This window comes from Antechinus flavipes, chromosome 1 (genome assembly GCF_016432865.1).
Source record: "Antechinus flavipes isolate AdamAnt ecotype Samford, QLD, Australia chromosome 1, AdamAnt_v2, whole genome shotgun sequence".
NCBI lineage: Eukaryota > Metazoa > Chordata > Mammalia > Dasyuromorphia > Dasyuridae > Antechinus > Antechinus flavipes.
In genome coordinates, this window is record NC_067398.1 from 316,013,370 (window position 1) to 316,038,182 (window position 24,813).

A 24,813-nucleotide genomic window follows, 5' to 3' on the forward strand; every position below is an offset into this window, starting at 1 on the left:
CAAGTTTTCTCTGAATTAGTCCTGATAACTTTAACAAGTGATACATTTATCATCTTCATGGAATCAAAGTTATTTCTACAAGGTGTGAGAGAAAGTGAGACAGTGGTCAAGGTTTTTTGGGTTTGTCTAAATTCATCAAGTCAATTTAATATCATTGGAATTTGAACGAGTGCTGAGAAGAGAACAGTTCTAATTAAAGCCCTGAAAGTGAATCATTGGGAAGGAGGATAAGAGCCTCCTGATGCTCCCTTCTTACCTCTTCTCCCCTCACCTTCTTCTCATCTACCACCTTTGATCCTCAGAAGAAGACACTGTGAACTTCTGAGAACTGCAGGATTCTGCATGTCAACACCAGCCTCTGATAAAGTAGACAAACTGAAGAATGACAGAATTATGGAGTAAGACTTAAAAGGAATCCAGTAGAGAAGCTATACCATTTCTAAAGGGAATCTTACAAATGCCTCCAAAAGGAGAGAAAAGAACCTTTTAGAAACATGACTTATAAGTTATCCTTTTGCAACATGTCCTCTCTAATCTAGAACCCACTTTCTTCTGGACTTGTGGGAGAACGTCACAGATTTTTTTTCGGTAGGGGCTAGATTTGAATTCATATCTTCCTGACTCTAGGACCATCCCTCTATCCACTAGCAGCAAAAAAAATTATCCATATAGTTTGGAATTAGACAGCATAGTGCAAACAGAATACACTTATAGCTTGTTGAAAAAAACTCCAAAATGAAAACTCCTGGGAACATCACAGTCAAAATCCCGAGCTCTCAAGTCAAAGATAAAATGCTGCAGGCATGTATTGAGTAGCTAAAGTCAGGTTCACACATGATTTTGCAGCTGTCACTGTAAAGAAACAAAGAACTTGCAATTGATAATCTGGAAGGCAAAGGATATGTGTTTACAGCCAATACTATCCAGTAAAACTGAGTGTTATGCTACAAAAGAAGAAAAATGGATCTTTCTTGAAATAGAGGCCTTCCTCACATTTTTGATGAAAAAAAAAAACTCAAACTCAGGGGAAGCTTTAAAGTTCAAACAAGGGCATTAAGAGGAATTTTAAAGAGATAAACACAAATGAATAGTTGTAAGGGATTTAACAGGGACAAATTACATCTACTAGACTATTTATTAAGGATTTAATAAAATTTAGAAGGCTGTGCAATAATTTTCTGCTTTTATTTCTGTCTAATTTATTTCTTCAGAAAACCTTTTGATTAGCTATGTAGCCATATTAATCTTTCAGACAGTTCCCCCATTTTACCTTAACAGAACTAAATATGTTTTCATGATAAAATTTTCTAGAACTTAATCATCTTGTATTGACTTTGAACTTAATCCTCTTTGATTAACTTTCCCTATAGCATATTAGGCAATGTCATCCAAACTACTTTTTCTCTGAAATTTAGGACATATCAGTTGCTAAACTCATATTTTATGATATGAAAAGTGCAAGGTTTCTGTTATTTCTCCCTTGGCAATCATTTCTTCTGTACTGACTAATACTGATTCCAAATTAGTATATGCCTTATCACTTCTTTCACCACCTGAGATGATATCAGATCCTCTTAGTTCTTAGTTGGAATCCTTAATTAGTTGCTTCCTCCTCTTCAAATGTTCTATAGTAGTGGTATCAAACTTAAATGAAAACAGAGGCTCCAAATTAATATAATTTGTTTTGTTATATTTATTTATTTATTTTTGTTAAGTATTTTCCTATTGCATTTTAATCTGGTTTGGGCAACATTTGAGAGAGCTCTGAGCTACATAGCCTAGATGAGCTGATGTTTGACACTTCCTCTGATCTTTTGTTATTTTTTTCACAGCAGTATTTCTTCAGTTTCTCCTTTCATTTAGCTTTCCTAAAAAGTGCTAGTTTCTTTTTGCTGTCTCCTTTATTGGATCTTTTCACATGAGTATTTCTTATTGATATGAAGTACTACTTTGCTTTAGCTATGTTGCTTTCCTTTTCAATAAAAGATAACCTTCTAGACAGGAGTCCCATTCTATTAGATAGCTTTGGAATTTACTTTTGAGATAATTTTTTTCCTTTAGTATTTAAAAAGTCAAGTTCACTGTACTTAGAATATATATTGGCACATCTGAAGTCATCAATCTGATTATTGATTCCTTTCTTGGATTTAGCTTCCTGGAGATCACTGGACATTTCTCCTGTTCTACCACTTTCTTTGTTATCTGCTGGTTTTTCTTATATTTAACTTGGTAGATATTCATAAACCATTTTTTTTTGCTTCTCTCTTTTTTATATTCAAAGCCCTCTGAACCAAATTTCAAGAGTTCTCAAAATATGTTTTTGTTTATCCCTTGTTAGGTACATTCTTCCCCGACCAAAAGTCTTAATATTGCAAGCCATGATTGAGAAATCCAAATTTTGTCTGAAACATATCTTTTTTTTCTTTATTAAAGCATAATTTATTTTTCAAAGTTTATTTTTCAAAACATATGCATGGATAATACTTCAACATTAACCCTTGTAAAACCTTGTGTTCGAATTTCCCTCCCATTCCCCCTTATCCCCTACATGGTAAGTAGTCCAATATATGTTAAACATGGTAGAAATATATGTTAAATCCAATATATGTATACATATTCATACAATTGTCTTGCTGCACAAGAAAAATCAAATCAAACCAGAAAAAAAATGAGAAAATAAAATTCAAGCAAACAACAACAAAAAGAGTGAAAATGCTATGTTGTAAGCCATACTCAGTCCCCTCCTTTTTGGGTGTAGATACTTCTCTTTATTGCAAGATCATTGGAACTAGCCTGAATCATCTCATTGTTGGAAAGCCACATCCATCAGAATTGATTCTTCTATACTCTTGTTGTTGCTGTGTACGATGATCTCCTGGTTCTGCTCATTTCACTCAGCAGCAGTTAAGTTTCTCCAGGCCTTTCTAAAATCATCCTTGCTTGTTTCATACAGAATAATAATATTCTATAACATTCATTTTCCATAATTTATTCAGCCATTCTCCAACTGATGGGCATCCATTCAGTTTCCAGTTTCTTGCCACTACAAAGAGGGCTGCCACAAACATTTTTGCACATGTGGGTCCCTTTCCCTCCTTTAAGATCTCTTTGGGATATAAGCACACTAATAACACTACTGGATCAAAGGGTACACACAGTTTGATAACTCTTTGGGCATAGTTCCAAATTGTTCTCCAGAATGGTTGGAGCCATTCATAGTTCCATCAACAATGTATCAGTGTCCAGTTTTCCCACATCCCCTCCAACATTCGCTATTATCTTTTCCTGTCATCTTAGACAATCTTGAGAAATGTGTAGTGATATCTCAAGAGTTGTCTTAATTTGCATTTCTTTGATCAATAGTGACTTAAATCATCTTTTCTTAAGACTAGAAAGGTTTTCAATTTCTTCATCTGAAAATTATCTGTTCATATCTTTTGACCATTTATCAGTTGGAGAATGGCTTGAATTCTTATAAATTTGAGGCAATTCTCAATATATTTTAGAAATGAGGCCTTTATCAGAACCCTTGATTGTAAAAATATTTTCCCAGTTTATTGCTTCCCTTCTAATTTTGTCTGCATTAGTTTTATTTGTTCAAAAACTTCTTAATATAATCAAAGTTATCTATTTTATAATCAGTAATGATCTCCAATTTTTCTTTGGTTGCAAATTCCTTCCTCCTCTACACATCTGAAAGGCAAACTATACTGTGTTCTTCTCATTTATTTATAATATCATTCTTTATGTCTAGATCATGAACCCATTTCAATCTTATCTTGGTATATGGTGTTAGGTATGGGTCAATGCCTAGTTTTCTACTGTACTAGTTTCCAGTTTTCCTAGCAATTTTTGTCAAATAGTGAATTCTTGTCCCCAAAGCTGGGGTTTTTGCGTTTGTCAAATACTAGATTACTATAGTCATTGACTGTCCTGTGAACCTAACCTATTGCATTGATCAACTACTCTGTTTCTTAGCCAGTACCAAAGAGTTTTGATGACCACTGCTTTATAATATAGTTTTAGATCTGACACATCTAGGCCACTTTTATTCGCATTTTTTGATTAATTCCCTTGAAATTCTTGACCTTTTGTTCTTTCAGATAAATTTTGTTATTTTTTTTCCTAGATCTGTAAAATAATTTCCTGGAATTTTGATTGGTATAGCACTAAATAAGTAGATTAATTTAGGTAGTATTGTCATTTTTATTATTGTTTGATCTATCCAAGAGCACTTGAAAAATTTCTAGTTGTTTAGATCTGGCTTTATTTGTGAGGAAAGTGTTTTGTAGTTCATAATAGTTCCTGACTTTCCCTTGGCAGATAGATTCCAAAATATATATCTACATATCTATATCTCTAGATATAGATATACATATATATATTTTTTTGATTCCCAAATATTTTATACTATTGACAGTTATTTTAAATGGAATTTCTCTTTGTATTTCTTGCTGCTAACTTTGTTGGTGTTAGATAAAAATGCTGATGATTTATGTGGATTTATTTTATATCCTGCAACTTTGGTAAAGTTGTGAATTGTTTCTAGTAGTTTTTTAGTTGATCCTCTAGGGTTCTCTACATATATACCATCATATCATCTGCAAAGAGTGATAATTTTGTTTCCTTATGATCTAATCTTAATTCCTTTAATCTCTTTTTCTTCTCTTATTGCCAAAGCTAACATTTTTAATACAATATTGAATAATAATGGTGATAATGGGCAACCTTGTTTCACCCCTGATCTTATTGGGAAAGATTCTAGTTTGTCCCCATTACATATGATACTTGCTGATGGTTTTAAAAAGATGCTACTGATCATTTTATAGAAAAGTCCTATATATTCTCTAGTGTCTTTAATAGGAATGGGTGTTTGGATTTTATCAATTGCTTTTTCTGCATCTATTGAGATAATCATATGGGGAAACATCATCTTCTTAACCATCATTCTTCTCCAACCAAAGCATCTGCCTTTAATTGGCAGCAATGATGAAAACCCTGAGACAGTTTGCTGTGATCTCCTTGTTCCTTTCTCTTCATTGTCCATTAATCTCTATATCACTTTCCAGATTTTTCCTTCTATTTAGTTGTAGGATTAGTCTACTTTTAGTTTTTATTCTACTTTAATTGCTCTGCCTTACTTCACATGACTTTTTTCAGTTGTATGGAGTAATGTTTTCACAACCTTTTTGTATAATCTTTTAAAGGGCAAATTGTGACAGAATAATAGCTATAAGTTTTTTTTTTTTTAAACTATAAGTAGTTGATAGATTATCCCTTTAACAGAAGTAAAGAATTTTGGTAAAACTTTAAAAAAATTTTTTTTAATTTTTAAAGATTTTATTCAGGAACTATTATAAATTTATCTGAAATTCAGCTTCTTATTAGTTATTTTGAGTTGAATGAATAATAAATTATGTTTTGTAAGATTAAAGAATGAATGGGATATTCTTGTAAAATAGAAATATTCTTGCAAACAGAAAAGTTATAAGCCAAATACATACATATAAAATAAACTAGAATATATAGTACACTTCTGTTTTTTTTACCATGTAATGCTTTCTTGGGCACCAGATCAGAAAGTAGAGTAGGCTCATATAGGTTAGCTTGCAACCACTATTTTTGTCCATTAGATGGCCACCTTGCATTATTTGTAAGAAATTTCAACCATTAACATTTATTTTCCTGTAACTATAAACTAATTACTAAAGAATCAGTATAACTAACAATTTTGAAACAAATACAAAAGAAGAAATCTTGAAAATTAGAGGCGAAATAAGGAAAATTGAAAATGGATAATAAAACTGGAAAGATCAAAATTTGTTTTTTTAAGACTAAAAAAAAATCTGCTTAAAAAGAGGAAATAAACAAGAATGGGCAGCTGGATGTCTCAGTGGATTGAATGCTGGACCTGGAATAGGTAAGATTCGTCTTCCCGAGTTCAGATTTGGCATCAGACACTGTGTGATCCTGGGCAAGTCATTTAACCCTGTTTGTCTCAGTTTCTTCATCTGTAAAATGAATTAGAGAAGTAAATGGCAAACCACTTCAGTATCTTTGACAATGTGGGGTCAAAACTGAAAAATGACAGAACAGACAAGAAATAATAAGGTTCTTTTGTAACAAGTATAGAAGAAATAAAGAGAATCATCCAAACTTACCATATACAATTAAATGCCCGAGAAACTGAGAATTAAAAGTAAATGGATGAATTTCTACAAAAAATATAAACTTAAGTTTAGGAAACATTTTCAAAATAACCAATTTAAGAAAAAAAAGAAATTGAATAACCCATAAATGAATTTCCAAAGGAAAAATCCCTAGCCCTCATGTTCTTACAAGTGAATTCTATCAAATATTTAAAGCACAATCAAAGCTACAAAAATAATTCTTCAATATATCTAAGAGGATGGCATTCAAGCAAATATTTTCATGAGAGAAATATGATCCTAACACAAATCAGAGAGAGGCAAAAGGAGCAGAAACCTTAGATCAATCTCACTAATGAATATTGATATATTAGTAAGAGACTCTTTGGGCAAGTTCCCTATACCAAAGAACTAATAAAGTGAACCCCAATCTTTATATATCTATAACTAATAGTTAATATTTAGGTTTTTTGTTTTGTTTTTGCAATTGAAAAGTGTTAGGAGTTTTCCCAGTATAAATAGGGATGAAGCAAAGATGTTTCTACTTCCTACTATTATTCGAAATAATTGTAAAAATGCTACTATTACAAGAGAAAAAGCACAAATAAAAAGTATGGGCAATAGTAAATGAGACAAAATTTTCCTTATTGGCAGACATTATTGTGTATCTATGAAAAACTAACAAAGAAGTTAAGATGATTAGTAGCTTCAGGAAAGTAGCAGATATGAAATAAATTAGCATAAATCATCAATATTTCTATGTAATAAGTACAAAATGTATTGTTTTTGGCTTACTAAGACATACATGAGATTATATAAATGTACTTACAAAACACTCTTAGAAATAAAGATTTAAGTAATTGGAGAGCTGTCCATTAGTTATGGCTGAACTACATCAATATAATAAAAATTATGATATCTAATTTACCGGCTAAGACGATACTTTTTAGATTTAGACAGAAACAAAATTTTGTCTATGCTTTCAAGGGAAATGAGAAAAAAAAGTAGCAAGAAAAGGGGTGGGGGGGCAGGATTGTCATACTTCAAATCTTTTATAAAGCTGTAATTAACAATATTTGGATAGTTTGGGTTAACATTTTTAGTGTTGTGGCTGAAGAAGAATAGTAGCATTGGAACACAAAGTATGTGGCAGGAGTAAGATGCAAGAATACTGAAAAGCTAGAAAAGGGCCAGATTATGAAAAGCTTTAAAAACCAAACAGAAGATGTTCTGTTAAATACTGGAGATAATAGGGAGCCACTAGGTTTGATTGATTGGGGTAAGATGGTCAAACCTGCATCTTAAGATCATTTTAGTAGCTGAGTTAAAGGATGAACGGAGTAGGGATTGTAACAGTCTAGTTGTGAGGTGATATTGGCCTGCTCCTGCACCCAGTGGATGGTAGTGTCAGAAAAGGAATGGAGAAACATAGACTTGTTTGGAAAAAAACCAAGAGATTAGATATTGGGGGGAAAGGTGATGAAAAGTGAGGTAGTGAGGATGATGCAAGCCTGGGTAACTGGGAAGATGATGGTGAACTCTACAATAATAGGAAAGATAGGAAGAAGGGCGGGGGTGGGGGCTTTTGGGAAAAGGTTTTGGATATGTTTAGTTTAAGGTGATTACCGGACACCTTAGTTCATCTTAGTTCAAGATGTTCAATTAGTGGTTGCAGATATGGGATTGCAGGTCAGGAGATCTGAGAGATATTAGGGCTGAACAAATCAGTTGTTTAAATCCTTAAGATTTCTTTGTGTTCTCTATTGTTATGCCACAGTCTCTTTCCTCTGTAGTAAAGAGGATAGTAAGGAGCTGCTGAAATCATCCCACGTGGGCTGATGGATATGGAAAACAGATTCAAGAAAGTTAATCAAAGCTTGTGGTTTCTCAGAAAAAGGGGGATTTTGAGTTTTCCAGTTATTAATGTCATTTGTAAAGAAAGAGACATAAACTAAGAAAGGAACCCTTCTGAGCCCACCATTTCCCTTAGAGGCAGAATAGGTTTGGGGAAAACTGGGGGTTGCTAAATAGATCCCGAAGCATTGCATGCAACTCCATCTCGAGTACAGGAGAGAGAGAGAGGGAGGGAGAGAAAGGAGAGAGAGAGAGAGAGAGAGAGAAAAGACAGACTCAGGAGCATTCTGTCCCTCAGGCATAAACCTGATTAGAGAATCCTGTAGGATTTTCTTCTCTGGCAGTTTACAGCTTTCCCTGTCTGTCTTCAGGGACTGCACCAGAATGCGAATACCATTTGTCATTGTCGCAGTCCTCAGCCAGGAAAGGGGGTAAGAGACAACTTGCAGCCAAACATCAATGTAGGGATATTGATCTGGATGGCCAGGCTCACCAATAACTACCCGGTGCACCACCAGTGCTATTTCCCTGTCATATGTGCCTTCTGGAGGCCATCCTACCCCCAAGGAAGGCCACTCCTTCTGGCAAAACAGTTTTAGTTTATTTTTTCTCCACAATATTCCATAATCATAATGTTTAAAGTCTCAGAAAAATGATTAAAAAGACATTCAAGTGGACTTACTGTTTTTGAAGTAGAGTTTCTCATGATAAGGTGGCTGAGTTAACAGATAGCTTTATCTAACCTTTTCTGTCCCTTATATCCAATTGCAAAATTTCTTAGTCACAGTTATGAAAACCTAAGGAAAAAGTCAGGCAAAACAAGACACACAAAACACACAGACTATAGTTACAACATTAAACAAACATATAATACATAAGATACCCAGAGGATATTTCCCGGCGTCCCAGAAAAATGTCCATCTCAGAATTTTGGTACCCGTCGATATATATTATTCTGAGACTACAGATTGCTAACAAACAGACCAGAACCAGAACAGAGTCCTAAAATGGACATAAAATACAAAACAGAATAACCAGAATGGAGTCCAAAAATGTACATAAAATAAAAAACTTACTCTTCCAAAGGCCAAAACGATTTCGTTGTCCACTGTAGGACCTACTGAGGCTGAAGAGCTGCTTCCTTTCCCAGGAGGCTCTGGAGGTATCCAGAGTGCTGATCTTTTCCTAAGGTATAGACCCAGATCCTGAACTGCCTCAGGCCTAAGTGGAGATCTAGAGGTCTCTAATCTCTAATACAGTTCTCAGTTTCTGTTATCTCAGGGGACCTCCAAAATGTACTGCCGGAGAAACTGAGGCAGGAGAGAGATTAGAGAATTTTTAAGATTTTATTAATTGGAGAACATAATTGACTGGACAGGACTCTCATCTCAAAGTATCCAGTGATGAATGTAAGTTCTCAAACTCTTAAATACCTTTTACAAACAAAGAAAGGGGAAAGAAGTGGGAAACTTCATCACAGACCTATTTGGTTCTGTCAGGATAGGGGGAGGATATAAATTCTTACTAAAAGCCAGAGTCAGGGTGTCTGAATAAACAGAAGTAAAGATGTCAATGAGGTATCCAGGATAGTCTTATCTGGTGTCATAAATTACTGAGAGCAGAAGGAGCCAAGAAGCCTGATCTCCCCCTTATCTTGAGTCTTACATTGACAATTTATAACCTTAGAACAAATGATCCTCAGTCTTAATGGACCAGAGGGAGATTTTACAACTAAGGGGATGAGGCAGAACAGTTAAGGAAACAATTCAGGAAAGCTCAGTCAGGACAACTAGTGCAGGGAAACCGAGATAGAACAGTTCAAAGACACTGTGGCATAGCACTATGTTTTCTTATACAAAGCTAGAGCTCAGTCAGTTTAAAAGCATTTTACATTTAATATAGTTATATTAGAAAGGTAGAGTTGATGAACAGAGGAGGTTACGAAATGCTAGATAAATCACTTTTCACTGTTTTCATCTCAATGCATATGTTAAAATACTTATAAAACCAAAGATCTGATTTTTTAAAAAATTAATAATCAAGAAATTGATTTTTGGAGAAATTTTTAGTCCTTTAATGGATCTGTACTCTATCTAGTATAAGAGACTTTATTAAAAGTTTTACCAAATACAGGCAAAAATGAATTCATAATTTCCCTTCTAGTTTTCTTTGATATTTGATGATTCTGTGCTTTCATCACTTTAGATATCATTTGTACTGGTATCACAGCCCAAACAATCACACATGTTTTCCAATGAATCCTCTATGGGGATTCACTTTACCATGCTGGGCACCTTCATCTAAATCCTTTCAAATTTTATAGCTTCTAATGGAATACATGGACTGACCATTGTTAGCCTTCTCTTTTATCACATGATGTCTTTTCTGAATGTACATTTCTCCAAAAACATCCTTATGCTGTTTTTACTGTGCATTCCTTTATTGAAAATATATCACAGCCTGCCCACGTTCACCATATAGCTGTCTTCATAAACTAAATTTATGGTAGCATCCTCTTTTTCTACATTTTCAGCATCAGTTGCGGAGGATAAAAAAGGTATCATTCCACGTGCCATCCAAGACCTATTTCAAAGCATTTCTGAAAATAGCAGCATTGATTTTAACATAAAAGTATCTTACATAGAAGTCTATAAGGAAGACCTCCGAGATCTGCTAGAATTGGAAACATCAATTAAAGATTTACACATCAGAGAAGATGAAAAAGGAAACACAGGTAAAGATACCTAACCTACTTTAGTAAATTTGATCAGCATGTTACTTAATAATCCTTAAAAGATTTATCCCTAGTTGTGTTTCACTTCTTTTAAAAAATGGCAAAATATTCTTGCTTTTCATTAAAAGGCAAATAGTTTATGAATTACCAGTAGACTTTGTGTTAAACCATGTAGATAAGAAAATAGAAGCTTAGAACTATTATTTATTAAAATAATTTATTTTGTATCTACTCAGTTATTGAAATTTCACTCAGGGCTATGCCTAAATGAAATTCACACCAGAAAAGTAAAGAAGACAGAGTTTATTTTGATACTTTATTACATATCCTTCAATCTTACAACCCTACTGACTCCTCCTTCTTAGTCATATATGTCATTGATAATATTCTTTGTCATTTTTTTGTGCACAGATAATTAATGGTAACATGCTATATATAGCCTGTTTACATCCACTGTATTCATCTCCATTGCCTTTTGAGTCACCTTCAATTGTGATTGTTTCAAGATCAAGGTTTTTCTACCTTCATAGTTATTTGACATCAGCAGGGGAAGGTAGGCATTAAAAAGGATGATATTTCTGCTTGGAATCCTCAAAAACCATGTATAGTTTTCCAAGTGCAGTACAGTCTACTGTCTTTTTCTTATTTAGTTATGGATTAAATATCTGCAGTACTAGCTATCCCAGAAAATATGTACTTGCAGATTAAAACCAAATTGCTAAAGTTTAGGAACTTTAAAAAATGTAGACTGAGGACTGTAATATTCTTTTTAATTTTTAATTTTTTTTTTATTTTTCCAAATATAAAGATAGTTTTCCACATTCACACTTGCAAAACTTTGCATTCCACATTTTTCTCCCTTTCCTCTCCCTTCCCTTCTTCCCAAAACAGCAAGCAAATGTGATATAGGTTAACTTTGTGCAATCTACACATTTACACACACATTACATATTAATTATGCTGCACACACGCACATACACACACACACACACACACACACACACACACACACACAAACAGATTAAAAGGGAAAAATACACAAGAAAGAAAAAAAGGTGAAGATTCTATGCTCTGATCCACATTTAATTGCCATAGTTCTCTTTCTGGATGCAGATGGCATTGCATCCCAAGTCTATTGAAATTGTTTTGAATCATCTCATTGCTGAAAAGAATCAAGTCCATCAGTTAATCACATAATCTTGTTACTCTGTACAATGTTCTCTTGGTTCTGCTCCCTTCACTCAGCATCAGTTCATGTAAGTCTTCCAGGCATTTCTTTGTAATATTCTTGATAGAAAATATTTCTGTGTTCAGTCTGATTTTAATCTAGGCTCCGTCACTCAATTTTTGTGCAAATTTCTTCTCCTTTAGGGGTCTTTGTTTTCTTCCCTTCAAGATAGAGATATTTTAAATTATTTTTATCTGTTGATCTTGTTTTCCTAGAGCATTGAGTGGGAAATCAGGAAAAATGTGGATTATGTGACAGGAAGGCAGAATAGGTAGGAGGGAGTGAGATGGAAAGAAAAGTGAACAATCTTTAGTAGCTCTTCCTGTTCCTAAGAGACAATGAAGGGAAACTTCCTCATCTGCCATTTATGATCTTCAACCTAAGGCTTATTTCACATTATATTTCATATTAGTTCCCTGCACCTGGATGTATTCCTCTCTACAGGCTGCCTTTATCTAGTGGAATCTACATCTTGACAAGTGTAGATAGATGTTTAATCACTTCATTGCATAATGCTCTTTTCCTTCATCTCCAATATTTAGATTCCTTTTCTTTTAAATTTGTCCTTTTTTTTATTATGAAGCTAACAATCGATACACACAGATTTTTCAGTAAATCAGGGCAAGGAAATTTTTTTTTTCTGCCAACGGCCATTTAGATATTTATAACATCATTAATGGGCTATACAAAATTGTTGGCTTATAGAACTCAAGCAATTGTTTTATCTAACTTTCAGCTCATAATCATCTGTGATTGATTATGCAGATGATTTCACAGTCCTTATATGATCTCAGGAGGAGGTTCCTCATGCCTACAGTAAACAAAGATGAATAAAAAAGGGAATAATTTGAGAAACTTAAAACTTTTGTTATTTGATTTTTGTTTTGGATGTTTATTATATTTTATTTTAACAAAACAGTGACAAAAATGTCTGGTTTTTGCTTGTGTCTCCTTTTGCACTCTGCATCTTAAAGGAAATGTTTTTTCTCATATCTATCTTTTTCTAGTAATTTACTTTCACCTGTCTCTGAGTAGAAAATCTCTTATCACAAATATTTGTAGTCCAATAAAACAAATCGTTGCATTGTCCATGCTAAAAAATATTTATCTCATTGTGCATATATAGTCAGTCTGGTATCCCTTTGCCAAGAGAGAGAAAATAGGTTTCATCATGAGTCCTTTGAAGTTACTGTGTATGCTGCTTTGATTAATTTTGAGTTCTTCCAGAGTTTTACTTTACATTATTGTTAATGTTTTAGCTTAAATTTTCTTAGTTCTTTTGATTTCACTTTCCATCAATTTATAAGATTCCATTACATTTATATATCACACTTGGTTCAAGCATTCCCATTTGATGAGCTCCTATTGTTAAGAATTTTGTTTCCAGTTTTTTCTACAACAAAAAGTACTATTCCTGCACATATGGGTCCTTTCCCTTCTTTTTTTTTTTTTTTTAAATTTCCTTGGAATATAAACCCAATAGTAGTATAGCTGGGTCAAATTATATGTAAATTACATATGGAAACTATGTCCACAAGATGTTTAGTAACTTTATGGATATAGTTTCTAAATAATTTTTGGAATAATTAAAGCAATTTATAGCTGTGCCATTGGTGTGCTTGTTATTCTGTTACAATCACTTCCCAAAGTTGCTCTTTTTTTGTTGTTGTTGTCTTTGCCAGTCTGTTGAATGTGAGGTAAAACTTCAGTTTTAATTTGCACTTCTCTTATCATTAGTGATTTGGAAAATGTTTTTATATGGTTGTTGATAGTTTTTATATTTATTTATTTGAGAACTGTCTATCCATATTCCCATGTAGGTATCAATTCTCTATATCACTTGAATGGATTTTTATTAGAAACATTTTTTGTGAAAGTTTTCTTCAAGTTAACTATTTGCCTTCTGATTTAAATTGCAAATATTTTGCTTGTTCAAAAGGTTTTCCATATATATCTAATTGAAGTTATCCTATGTATCATGCATGTTCACCTAATTCCTTATTTTCATTTGCTGACTTTACATTTCTTACGTAGATCCCTTTCTTTCCACTCACACAGCCACCACTCCAGTTCAGACCCTCTGCTCTTCTCACTGGGACCATTATAGAAGTTTTCTAACTGGTATCTCAGCTGTAAGTCTGTCCCTACTCCAATTCAATTTCTTAACTGTTAATGATTGTTCCTCAAGGGCAAGTGTGACCGTGTCATATTTAGCCTCCTCTTCTCTTACTCACCCCCAACTTGGTAAACTCTGATTACTACCTTTTATCTCCAAGATCAAATATAATATGATTATTGAGAAATAAAACCCTTCACTCTAACTACATTTCAGTTTTCTTGCACTTTATTTCCTATGATCCAGATACAGTCACCTATTTTATGTTCTTTCCTTCTGTTTCCATACATTTTTAATAGTTCTCCCCATCATGTCTGGATAGCTCTCCCTCCTAATCTTTTAGTTTTCCCGACTTCCTTTAAGTATCAATTCAAAGCCCATATTGAGTAGTAGGTCTTTACCAGTCCTTCCAGCTAGTAGGGTCTTCCCTGCTGAGATTACTTTCCATCTACTCTGTATGTATCTTGTTTATCTAGTTATTTAAATGTTTTCTCCCCAGTTAGAATGTGGCCTTAAAGGACAGATACCCTACTTTGTGTCTTTAGAGCTGAGCACAGTGTCTGGAACATAATTAAACACTAAATGCTTTTTGATTGACTAAATCCCTTAGCCTTAGTTGTGAAAAGGCATAATCTTTCTTTTTCCACTATTTTTTATATGATCTTGAATATTCAGTTAAAATCTACAAGCGTCCATTTGGAGTTTATTGTGATATATGATATAGGATGTGGGTTTAAGTCTGATTTCTTCCTGACCACTTTCCAATTTTTAAAGCAATTTTAGGATTCCTTAATCCAGTAGTTAATGTCCTTGATTTTTGTTGTTTGTTTGTTTGTTTGGTTGGTTTTAACATTGTGCTACGGTGTTTGATTATTTCTAGATTCTGTTTACATAATTTATTCCGTTGATCAGCTTTTGTACTTTTTAACAAGGACCAAATTGTTTTGGTGATTATGCTTTATAGTATAGTTTAAGATTTGGTAGATCTTAACCCTTTATTTGTATTTTTTAAAGTTGTTTCTCTTGAGATTCTTGAGCTTTAGCTCTTTCTACTAAATTTTGTTCTTATGTTGTCTAATTCTGTAAGGTAGAACTAGCCCAATTCAAATAGTTTGGGTCATTTCTGATTTTATTTTGTGTGTAACCAATTGATGGCAATGGGTATTTGGAGGTTTAAGGTAGAAAGGAAAAGGAAAAGTTATTCTCTTCTCTGGAATATAGTCATTGTAATTCTTCCTAAATACCTTGATAATTTGTCATAGCAAAAAAAATCTGTAAAAAAAAAAATTAAGTATTTTCATTATTTATGTTGCCATGGCCCAGCCATGAAGCATTAATTTTTCTCCAACCATTTAATTCTTCATTTATTTCTGTAAAGTATCTTATAGTTTTATTAATTCTGTTTGGGTTATTATAGATTCTCTTTCTTGTTTTGTTTCCTGTCTGACTTCCTTTTTAAAATTTCTTTTGCTAGATCTTTATTTATGTCATATTTGTTCCTTGGGTGTCCATTCACCAGTGCTGTCCTGGATCCTATTTTTTTTTCCTCTATACTTTCTCTCAGTGTGATCATATCAGTACATATAGGTTCAATAGTCATTTCTCTGCAGATTTCTCTAGATCTGATGTTATCTTTCTCTTGAATTCCAGTCCCATTATCTTGTAGGCATCTCAAATTCAGCATATCCAACATATCTTACCCTGAAAACTCTTCTTATATCTGAACTTTGAGAAATCATCCTATTTCCAGTTAAGTTCACAACTTTTCAACTTATATCTCTCTAATTCTTACTTATTCCATATATCAAGTCAGTTTTCAAATGTTGAAATTTCTTTCTCTACAGTAATGTTTGTATATGTGTTCTCTCTCCATTCACACAACAACCATTCCCCTTCAGACTTTTATTGTCTCTCACTTGAACACTAGAAATAGCCTTCTGACTATTTCACACATAGGAAGATGGGACTACTGACCTCAAGTTGTAATGCTGGAGAAACAGAGGCAAGATAGAGATTAGAGAGTTTTTAATATTTTACTGAAAGGGAGAGATTGTGCTGAGGGAATGCTGCCCCCAAGGCTGATGTCCAAAACATCCAGCAGAGAATGTGAGTTCTCAATGACATATTTATACACAATAGCTAAACAAAGGCAGGGGAATGGAGTCCAAACTCTGGTGAGAGAGGGAATCTCCAGGCAGGAACCATCAATTCGGTTCTGACAGGATCATAAATTCCAACAAAATGGGAGTTAAATTGGTGTCCAGCTTAGAGCCAGGAAGTCTGGACTCTCCCTTATCTTGAGTTTATTCATTGACAATTTATAACCTCTGAGTTATATCAGTATTAATGAACCAGAGGTGGGGTTTGCAACTAAGGGGATTGAGGCAGAACAATTAGGGGAACTGAGCAAGACAATAAAAGAGAACTGTGGCACAACAGTCTTTTCCCAACTCCACTCCATCCTCTATTTATCTCTTGAAAGAATTTTCCTGAAGTATAGATCTATTCATGTCACTACCTATTCAGTAAGTACTAGTGGCTTCCTATTGCTAATCTTTTTTTCCCCTGATTTTGAAACTGTTCACAATTTGGCTATTTCCTGCCTTTTCCATCATCTTATATTCTATTCCCCTTAACACATTTTGTGATTTAGCCATAGTGGCCTTCTTGTTGTTTCTTACACAAGAGATTTCATTTCTTGTATGCATGCCTTTGCATTGATTGTTCCCCATGCTTGAAATGCTCTCCTTCCCAATCTGTGACCCTTGGAATGCTTGGTCTGTCTTCTTTAGGACTCAATCTAATTGCTGTCTACTCCAGGAGGCCTTTTCTGACTCCATTTTCCCAACAATTAATACCATCCACTTTAAAATTACCTTCCATTCGCTCTATTTTTTATCTTCCAATTCATATGTAACCCCTCTTCCAAACTTTTAGCTCACCTATTCAACTGCACTGGCAGGTTGGGTTCTCAAAAAGGTAGTTGCCTACTATATCAGGATATTAGAAGTAACCCTGGATATGGCTGTCTTCCTTATGAACACTTACCTTTGTGTTTTTCTTTAATAATCATCCAGTAGAGTGGGTGCTTTAGCAAAAAAATTTGTTCAAGTGGCATATCAAGGCCAAGAGTTATACAGAACTCATGGCAGGAATAGTGGCCATAAAATTAAAGTACAGTGGTAGTGAGGTCCATATATAGGAAACATATAGTCAAGTAACTTACAAGTTCAGAAGTGCAGGGTTTTGATGTCTTCTCTTTCATTGAAGGGTTCTTCTGATAGTTGTGGGGTATGATATTATTGATGCACAATTCATTCCATTACTCAATTGAGTACTTTTTGCCAGGACATGGGAGGTACATTTACAATCAGCAGTTTGATATCATGATTAGACATGATAATGACCAGAATTCTGAATTTGTTCAGTGTTGTTTTTCTTGATATTATTCTAGTCATCATGTAAATTGTTCCACTCATTCTGCTTATTTCACTCAATATCAATTCATATAAATTTGCTCAAAGACTTGAATTCTTTTAAAAGTAAAGTGGGAATTGAATCATTCTGCGGGAATTGAATCATTCTGCCTTCTCTCTGTTGTCTGTCAACATTATTATCTGCCTTAATCAGAGAATCTATTTTTTTTTGTTTTTTCCCAATTGTTCTATGCATTCCTTAAAATTTTTTTCTTATCATTTTTGCAAGTCTTTTTTCATTATTGTTTTTCTTTTTGGGGAGGCGATTGGAGTTAAGTGATTTGCCCAGCGTCATATAGTTGAGAAGTGTTAAATGTGTGAAGTTTGAATTTAGGTCCTCTTGACTTTAGGGCAAGTGTTCTATCCACTGCACCATCTAGCTGCCCCATTTTTGCAAGTCTTACCTCTGGAATTTCATCTTTGTAAACTCTACTTATAGTTCTGAATTATTCCTTGTCACTTTTCTTGGTTATATGCCCCTCTTTCTTCCATCTTATATGTTTATTTTTTTAAAATCTGAAATAAACATATTTTTTTTACATAGCCACATTTTATATGATTCTGTTTTCTTTCTCATTTGGATAATTTGTGATTATGTTGTCAAGATTTTGAGACTTTCCCATCAATCTTAAATTTTTTTTTTTATTTTAGAAACTCTGATCATGATCCAGCTTTTTGTTGAACTTTAAAATACACTTTTCTAATGAATGGGCTATAATAAATTTGATTAAGGCTTTCTTTTGTTATTACAAGCTCTAAGTATGTATGATGCATGCTCATTTTCTTGCAAAGGTCCTTTCACTTCCACTTTGCTACTTTCTTTTTTTTAATGTCTAATTTACTTATTTATTATGTCTAAGTAATTTGTTATATATAATTCTAAAGTTAATCTCTCTCTCTCTTTTTCTTTCTCCCTCTCTTTCCCTCTCCCTCTTTCTCTCTCATTGTCCAAGTGCCAGTTTTCATAACTATAAATATTCACATGTTCCAGTTAAGTACCATTCCACCAAGTTTTTGAGATAATTGAGAAGTTGCTTTTACCTCATATTAGAATTTCAAATTTACTTTATTACCTGTGCTTTGGAGCATAAAACCTCAAATTCACAAGTATTATTATCAACTTCTTTCTGATTATATTTTCTGGAAAAAAAAAAAAGTAAGACATCTAGAATCACAGGGTGGGGAGTTACCTTTATTTTGAGAGAGAGAGAAGCTATGTTGTAAGTGGCACTGCGTGGAGTTGTCCAAGAAGTGATTTGATTGGCCTGAAACTAGCAAAATGAGTTTACCAACTAGAGCCAAGGACTCAGAGTAGGACTTAGTGTTCTAGATAGAATTACTATTACATTTATTTCTGTTAGGAGGATTAAACCATATAAATATTCTTATAATTTTAAAAAAGAAGATAAAAGAATGCTATAACTAATTGGAAGGACAGCTTACTGTTTTTTTTTTTTTCTTGGAGGGCAAACAAAGCTTTTTCATACCTGAAGGCAATAAGAAATAGTTTATGGAGTGATCAAGAGATCATGTAGAATATGAGCAAAAATATTACCATGAAGATAATTTAATTATAACTTTTGTGTCAATATCTATGGTAGATAATAAAGAATTAGAAAAACTTGATAAAGGACTCAAATCTAAATTATGTCAGTTTATAACTAGGGAGGATGCTGAGAAGTGTTAGGGAAAGAACACAATGAAGCATGTAGAATACTCAAATCTCATATCTAGATAGCAGAAATATTTTCTTCAAGAAAATTGGAAGATAGTGGATTTGGCAAACAGTTCAATATCACAAAAATTAATTTGACTCTATCTTAACAAATAAAAATTGACTAATAATGTAAGAGTCATTTTCAAATCTGCCTCAATATGTAATCCATAACATTGTCTAGTTAAAGGAAATGTTAAAATCAACAAAACATGAGAGAAAGGATAAATATAAGGTGAAAATATAGTATACAATCAGATAGATCTACCTAACAATCAAAAAAAGCTATTGATACTGAAAATAGGAAATGGATAAAGAAAAAGACACAGATGAAAGTATAGCCATTTCCTTAGGATATTTAATCAATGTTAAATCATTTGCCAAAATGAAGAGGTCAGAAGATCCCACAGACCCTCTCAATAAGTAGAAAAATGTGCAAGCCAAAAACCTCATTGATTTAGAGTAGAAATTCATTTGCAAAAATCTCATGGAGTGTAATATTGGAAGAGAATAGTAACCAGCATTTTTTTTTGGGGGGGGAGTTAATAATCGTTTTTTATTTTCAAAATAAACACAAAGATAGTTTTCAACATTCATCTTTGCAAAGCAAAACCTTGCATTACAAATTTTTCTTCCTCCCTACTCTCTTCCCCTAGACAACTAGTAATATAGTATTGGTTAAATATGTGCAATATTTTAAAACATATTTCTATATTTATCATGCTGAATAAGAAAAATAAAATCAAAAAGGAAAAAAATGAGAAAAAAAGTAAGCAAACAACAAAAATACTATGTTGTGATCCACATTCAGTCTCCACTGTTCTCCCTCTGGATGCAGATGGCTCTGTCCAAAACAAGTTTGTGGGAATTGGCCTGAATCATCACATTTTTGAAAAGAGCCACATCCACTACAATTGATTATCACATAATCTTGTTGATGTGCACAATGTTCTCTTGGTTCTATCACTTCACTTAGCATCAGTTCATGTAAGTCTCTCCATCCTGCTGATCGTTTCTTACAGAACAATAATATTCCATAACATTATATACCATTATTATTCAGCCATTCTCCAGTTGATGGGCATCCACTTAGTTTCCAGTCCCTTGCTACTACAGAGAGGGCTGCTACAAAGATTTTTGCACATACAGAGTCTTTTCCTTTTTTTAATGATCTCTTTGGGTTACAAACCCAGTAAAGACCCTGCTGGATCAAAGGGTATGCACAGTTTGATAGCTCTTTGAGTATAGATCCAAGTTGCTTTCCAGAGTGGTTGGATCAGTTCACAACTCCACCAACAATCTATTAGTGTACCAATCTTCACACATTCCCTCCAACATTTATCATTATCATTAACATATATCAACAATACTATCATCTTAGCCAATCTGAGAGATTGGTGTGGTGGTATCTCAGAGTTGTCTTAATTTGCATTTCTCTAATCAATAGTGATTTAGAGCATTTTTTCATATGACTATTCATGTCCTTTGACCATTTTTCAATTGCAGAATGACAGCCAGCATTTCTATGCTGGTTTTCCACACACTTTGCTTATATTGTTTTATTTTATCCTCACAACAACTCTGGGAGGACATGAATGCATTATTATCTCCATTTTATAGTTAGGGAAACGAGGTAGAAGCAAAATGACTTGATTACACAGCCAGTTAAGTATGTGAGGAGAGGATTGGAACTTTGATCTTCCTTATTCTAAGGAATAGGAATTCCTATCTATCTCTATCCAGTATGCCATCTTGCTACCAAGATAATTCGTTTTGCCTAATAAAACAACAGAAAATAGCAGAGAGAAAAATAAATGCAAAAAGTTGATGTGAGAGGAGTGAAGCCATATTAGCCTCTGAACTTTTTAAAAATAAAAGTTAGACAACAGACAAATGAAAAATTGAACAGATTGTTGACATTTGCACGACAATCTTATTTTCACCTTGGATATAGTTGAATCATATCTTTGGACTAGGATATCTTACTCCATCCCTTTATATAAAGGAAGTGAAAATGATACCAAAGAATTTATTAATTTTTCCCCAAAACACTTGCTAATAAATGTCTACATCGTGCTAAATGCTAGGAATACAAATGTGAAATGAAACAGCCCTTATTGTCAAGGAGTTTACATTCTATGAATATGGGACCTAGTAGGGTGGGGGAATGTGGGAATAACTGATGTAGAAACAAGGAAATAAAAACTATATACAAAGAAATTTGGGTGAGAGAGAAGGTGCTAATACCCCAAGAGATCAGGAGAGTCCTTATCTAAAAAATGATGCTTGGACTGAGCCATTAAAGAAGGTAAGGATTATTACAGGAAGGAAGGAGTAGGCAGGAGTCCATTCCTAGTATAAGCACAGTTTGGAGACAGGAGATGGAATATCATAGATGGGGATCAGCAAGGAATCCATTTTGACTAGAACATAAAGACATAGGGGGAGTAATAGAAAATCACGTAGGTGGGAGCCAGACTGTGAAGGGCTTTCATTGCCAAATACAATAGTTTTATCTAGAAGCAATAGGTCACTGTATTGAAATGACAGCTTTTGATGACTCAATGGAGGGTGGATTGAAGAAGAAAAAGATTTCAAGTAAAGAAAACAATGAGAAGGATACTGCAATAATCTAGAGAAAAGATGAGGAAGGACACCCATAAGAGTGGGACATAAAGTTTCCAGCAGAGGAGACAGAAAGAGTGGACAAATAGGTAGAGGGGTAACCAGGAAAGAGGATTGATATGAAAACTCAGTCACATGGTTGAATGAATGATCCTATGAAAGTTGTAGAGAATATAAGAACTTGCTGTCTTTATTGTTTGTTGATTTACATTAAAAATTTGACTAGTAGAATAAATGTAGCCCTAAAGGCTCAATAAAGTATCTTTCTTGCATATGTGGGACTATAACCTTTGATATATGTAATGACAAAGATAATTTTGTTCTTTTATTATCTGTTTTAGTCAGAGCACAAAACAAGGAAAAATTATGCTCATCAAATTTGTTTACCCTTGTCATGGAAGATGTCTAGCCTATAATTTTTTTAAATTTTATTTTATAATAACTTTTTATTGACAGAATCCATGCCAGGGTAATTTTTTTTTACAACATTATCCCTTGCATTCGCTTCTGTTCCGATTTTTCCCCTCCCTCCCTCCACCCCCTCCCCTAGATGGCAAGCAGTCCTATATATGTTAGATATGTTGCAGTATATACTAGATACAATATATGTTTGCAGAACCAAACAGTTCTCTTGTTGCATAGGGAGAATTGGATTCAGAAGGTAAAAATAACCTGGGAAGGAAAACAAAAATGCAAATAGTTCACATTCATTTCCCAGTGTTCTTTCTTTGGGTGTAGCTGCTTCTGTCCATTATTTATCAATTGAAACTGAGTTAGGTCTCTTTGTCAAAGAAATCCACTTCCATCAGAATACATCCTCATATAATATCGTCATTGAAGTGTATAATGATCTCCTGGTTCTGCTCATTTCACTTAGCATCAGTTCATGTAAGTCTCGCCAAGCCTCTCTGTATTCATCCTGCTGGTCATTTCTTACAGAACAATAATATTCCATAACATTCATATACCATAATTTACCCAACCATTCTCCAATTGATGGGCATCCATTCAATTTCCAGTTTCTAGCCACTACAAACAGGGTTGCCACAAACATTTTAGCACATACAGGTCCCTTTCCCTTCTTTGTATTTCTTTGGGATATAAGCTCAGAAGTAAAACTGCTGGATCAAAGGATATGCACAGTTTGATAACTTTTTGGGCATAATTCCAGATTGCTCTCCAGAATGGTTGGATTCATTCACAACTCCACCAACAATGCATCAGTGTCCCCGTTTTCCCGCATCCCCTCCAACATTCATCATTATTTTTTCCTGTCATCTTAGCCAATCTGACAGGTGTGTAGTGGTATCTCAGAGTTGTCTTAATTTGTATTTCTCTTATCAATAGTGATTTGGAACACTCTTTCATATGAGTAGTAATAGTTTCAATTTCATCATCTAAAAATTGTCTGTTCATATCCTTTGACCATTTGTCAATTGGAGAATGGCTTGATTTCTTATAAATTTGAGTCAGTTCTCTATATATTTGGAAATGAGGCCTTTATCAGTACCTTTAACTGTGAAGATGTTTTTCCAGTTTGTTGCTTCCCTTCTAATCTTGTTTGCATTAGTTTTGTTTGTACAAAGGCTTTTTAATTTGATATAATCAAAATTTTCTATTTTGTGATCAGTAATGGTCTCTAGTTCATCTTTGGTCACAAATTTCTTTCTCCTCCTCAAGTCTGAGAGATAAACTATCCTATATTCCTCTAATTTGTTTATAATCTCTTTCTTTATGCCTAGGTCATGGACCCATTTTGATCTTATCTTGGGATATGGTGTTAAGTGTGGGTTCATGCCTAATTTCTGCCATACTCATTTCCAGTTATCCCAGCAGTTTTTAATCAAATAATGAATTCTTATTCCAAAAGTTAGGATCTTTGGGTTTGTCAAACACTAGATTCTAGCCTATAATTTAAATGGAAAAGAGTTTTCCTTAGATAGTGAGGCTCTCTAGCTGCTTATGTTCCCAGACAACATTGTGTTGATTTCATCAAGTTTACTAAATCAATTTTACATCTCAAAAGAGTTCAGCCCAACAATCCATATAGGAAAAAACAAGGAAAATAAGAACACCATTTTCTAGATTGATTTGTAATTATATGGACCACTCATTGAAGTAACCTATCAGTACTTATATCTTGGGCAGGCATAGCAGATGGACTTTGAGTTATATGCCTAGCATTGAATAGGAGGAAGGCAATAGTTTAGATTACATTTGGGAGATTGTGCAATGTGTTCAACAATTGCTGGTTGCTCCCTGATACTAAAAACTCATTTGTGTTTTAATACCATTGTTGTCTCACATATGATACTCTATAGCTGAAAATCATAGAACAAACTTTGGAAAATCAAATTTGGGAATGGTCCAAAGGGCAGTGGAGATGATGTGGTAGGTATAAATGAAATTCAGCATTTTATTGGTGATGAGTGTGCCAAAAATGTCATAAAGGATTAACACTCCCAATAACTATGATTGTGAAAGTATATGAGCTGGTTATAGTAATATAACTATATAGTGATCTTGAGAGGCTACATAATTCAAGTTCTTGGTTGGAACTGGGTGAATCTTTTTGCTGAGAAGATATGGGAGAACCATATATAAAAATTATGCAGTATAAGAAGTATAGGGTCATAGGGAGAAGGACTATGTCTGAGGGTTTATGGGAGTGATTTGTATCATACTAACGGCTATGTAAGTCAAATGAAGCTGAAAGCCAAGGAGAAAGTTATCTTCAAGCAAATATACATACATTCAAAAATTCAGTTGTGGGTCATCTAACTTGCCTACTGAACGTTTATAACATGAATATTAATTATTGAGTGCCTCAAGTACAAATAGCCAAAAATTAAACACCCCTAAGTTGAGATTTGCTTCTAATATATACAATTCATAGTATGTGTCAAATGTAAAAGGG

General features: G+C 33.7%; 1 protein-coding gene across 4 annotated transcripts in view; it reads left to right on the forward strand.

Moving 5' to 3' along the window:
- Positions 1 to 24,813, forward strand: part of KIF27 (kinesin family member 27) — a 127,882-nt gene that overhangs the window by 8,706 nt on the left and 94,363 nt on the right. For 3 of the 4 annotated variants that reach the window (XM_051966279.1, XM_051966287.1, XM_051966294.1), the window contains exon 3: positions 10,537 to 10,737. In XM_051966279.1, the coding sequence (XP_051822239.1) occupies positions 10,537 to 10,737 (201 nt within the window). Of the gene's footprint in view, positions 1 to 10,536; positions 10,738 to 24,813 lie in introns of those variants that run through there. The other variant, XM_051966302.1, reaches the window with a different exon arrangement.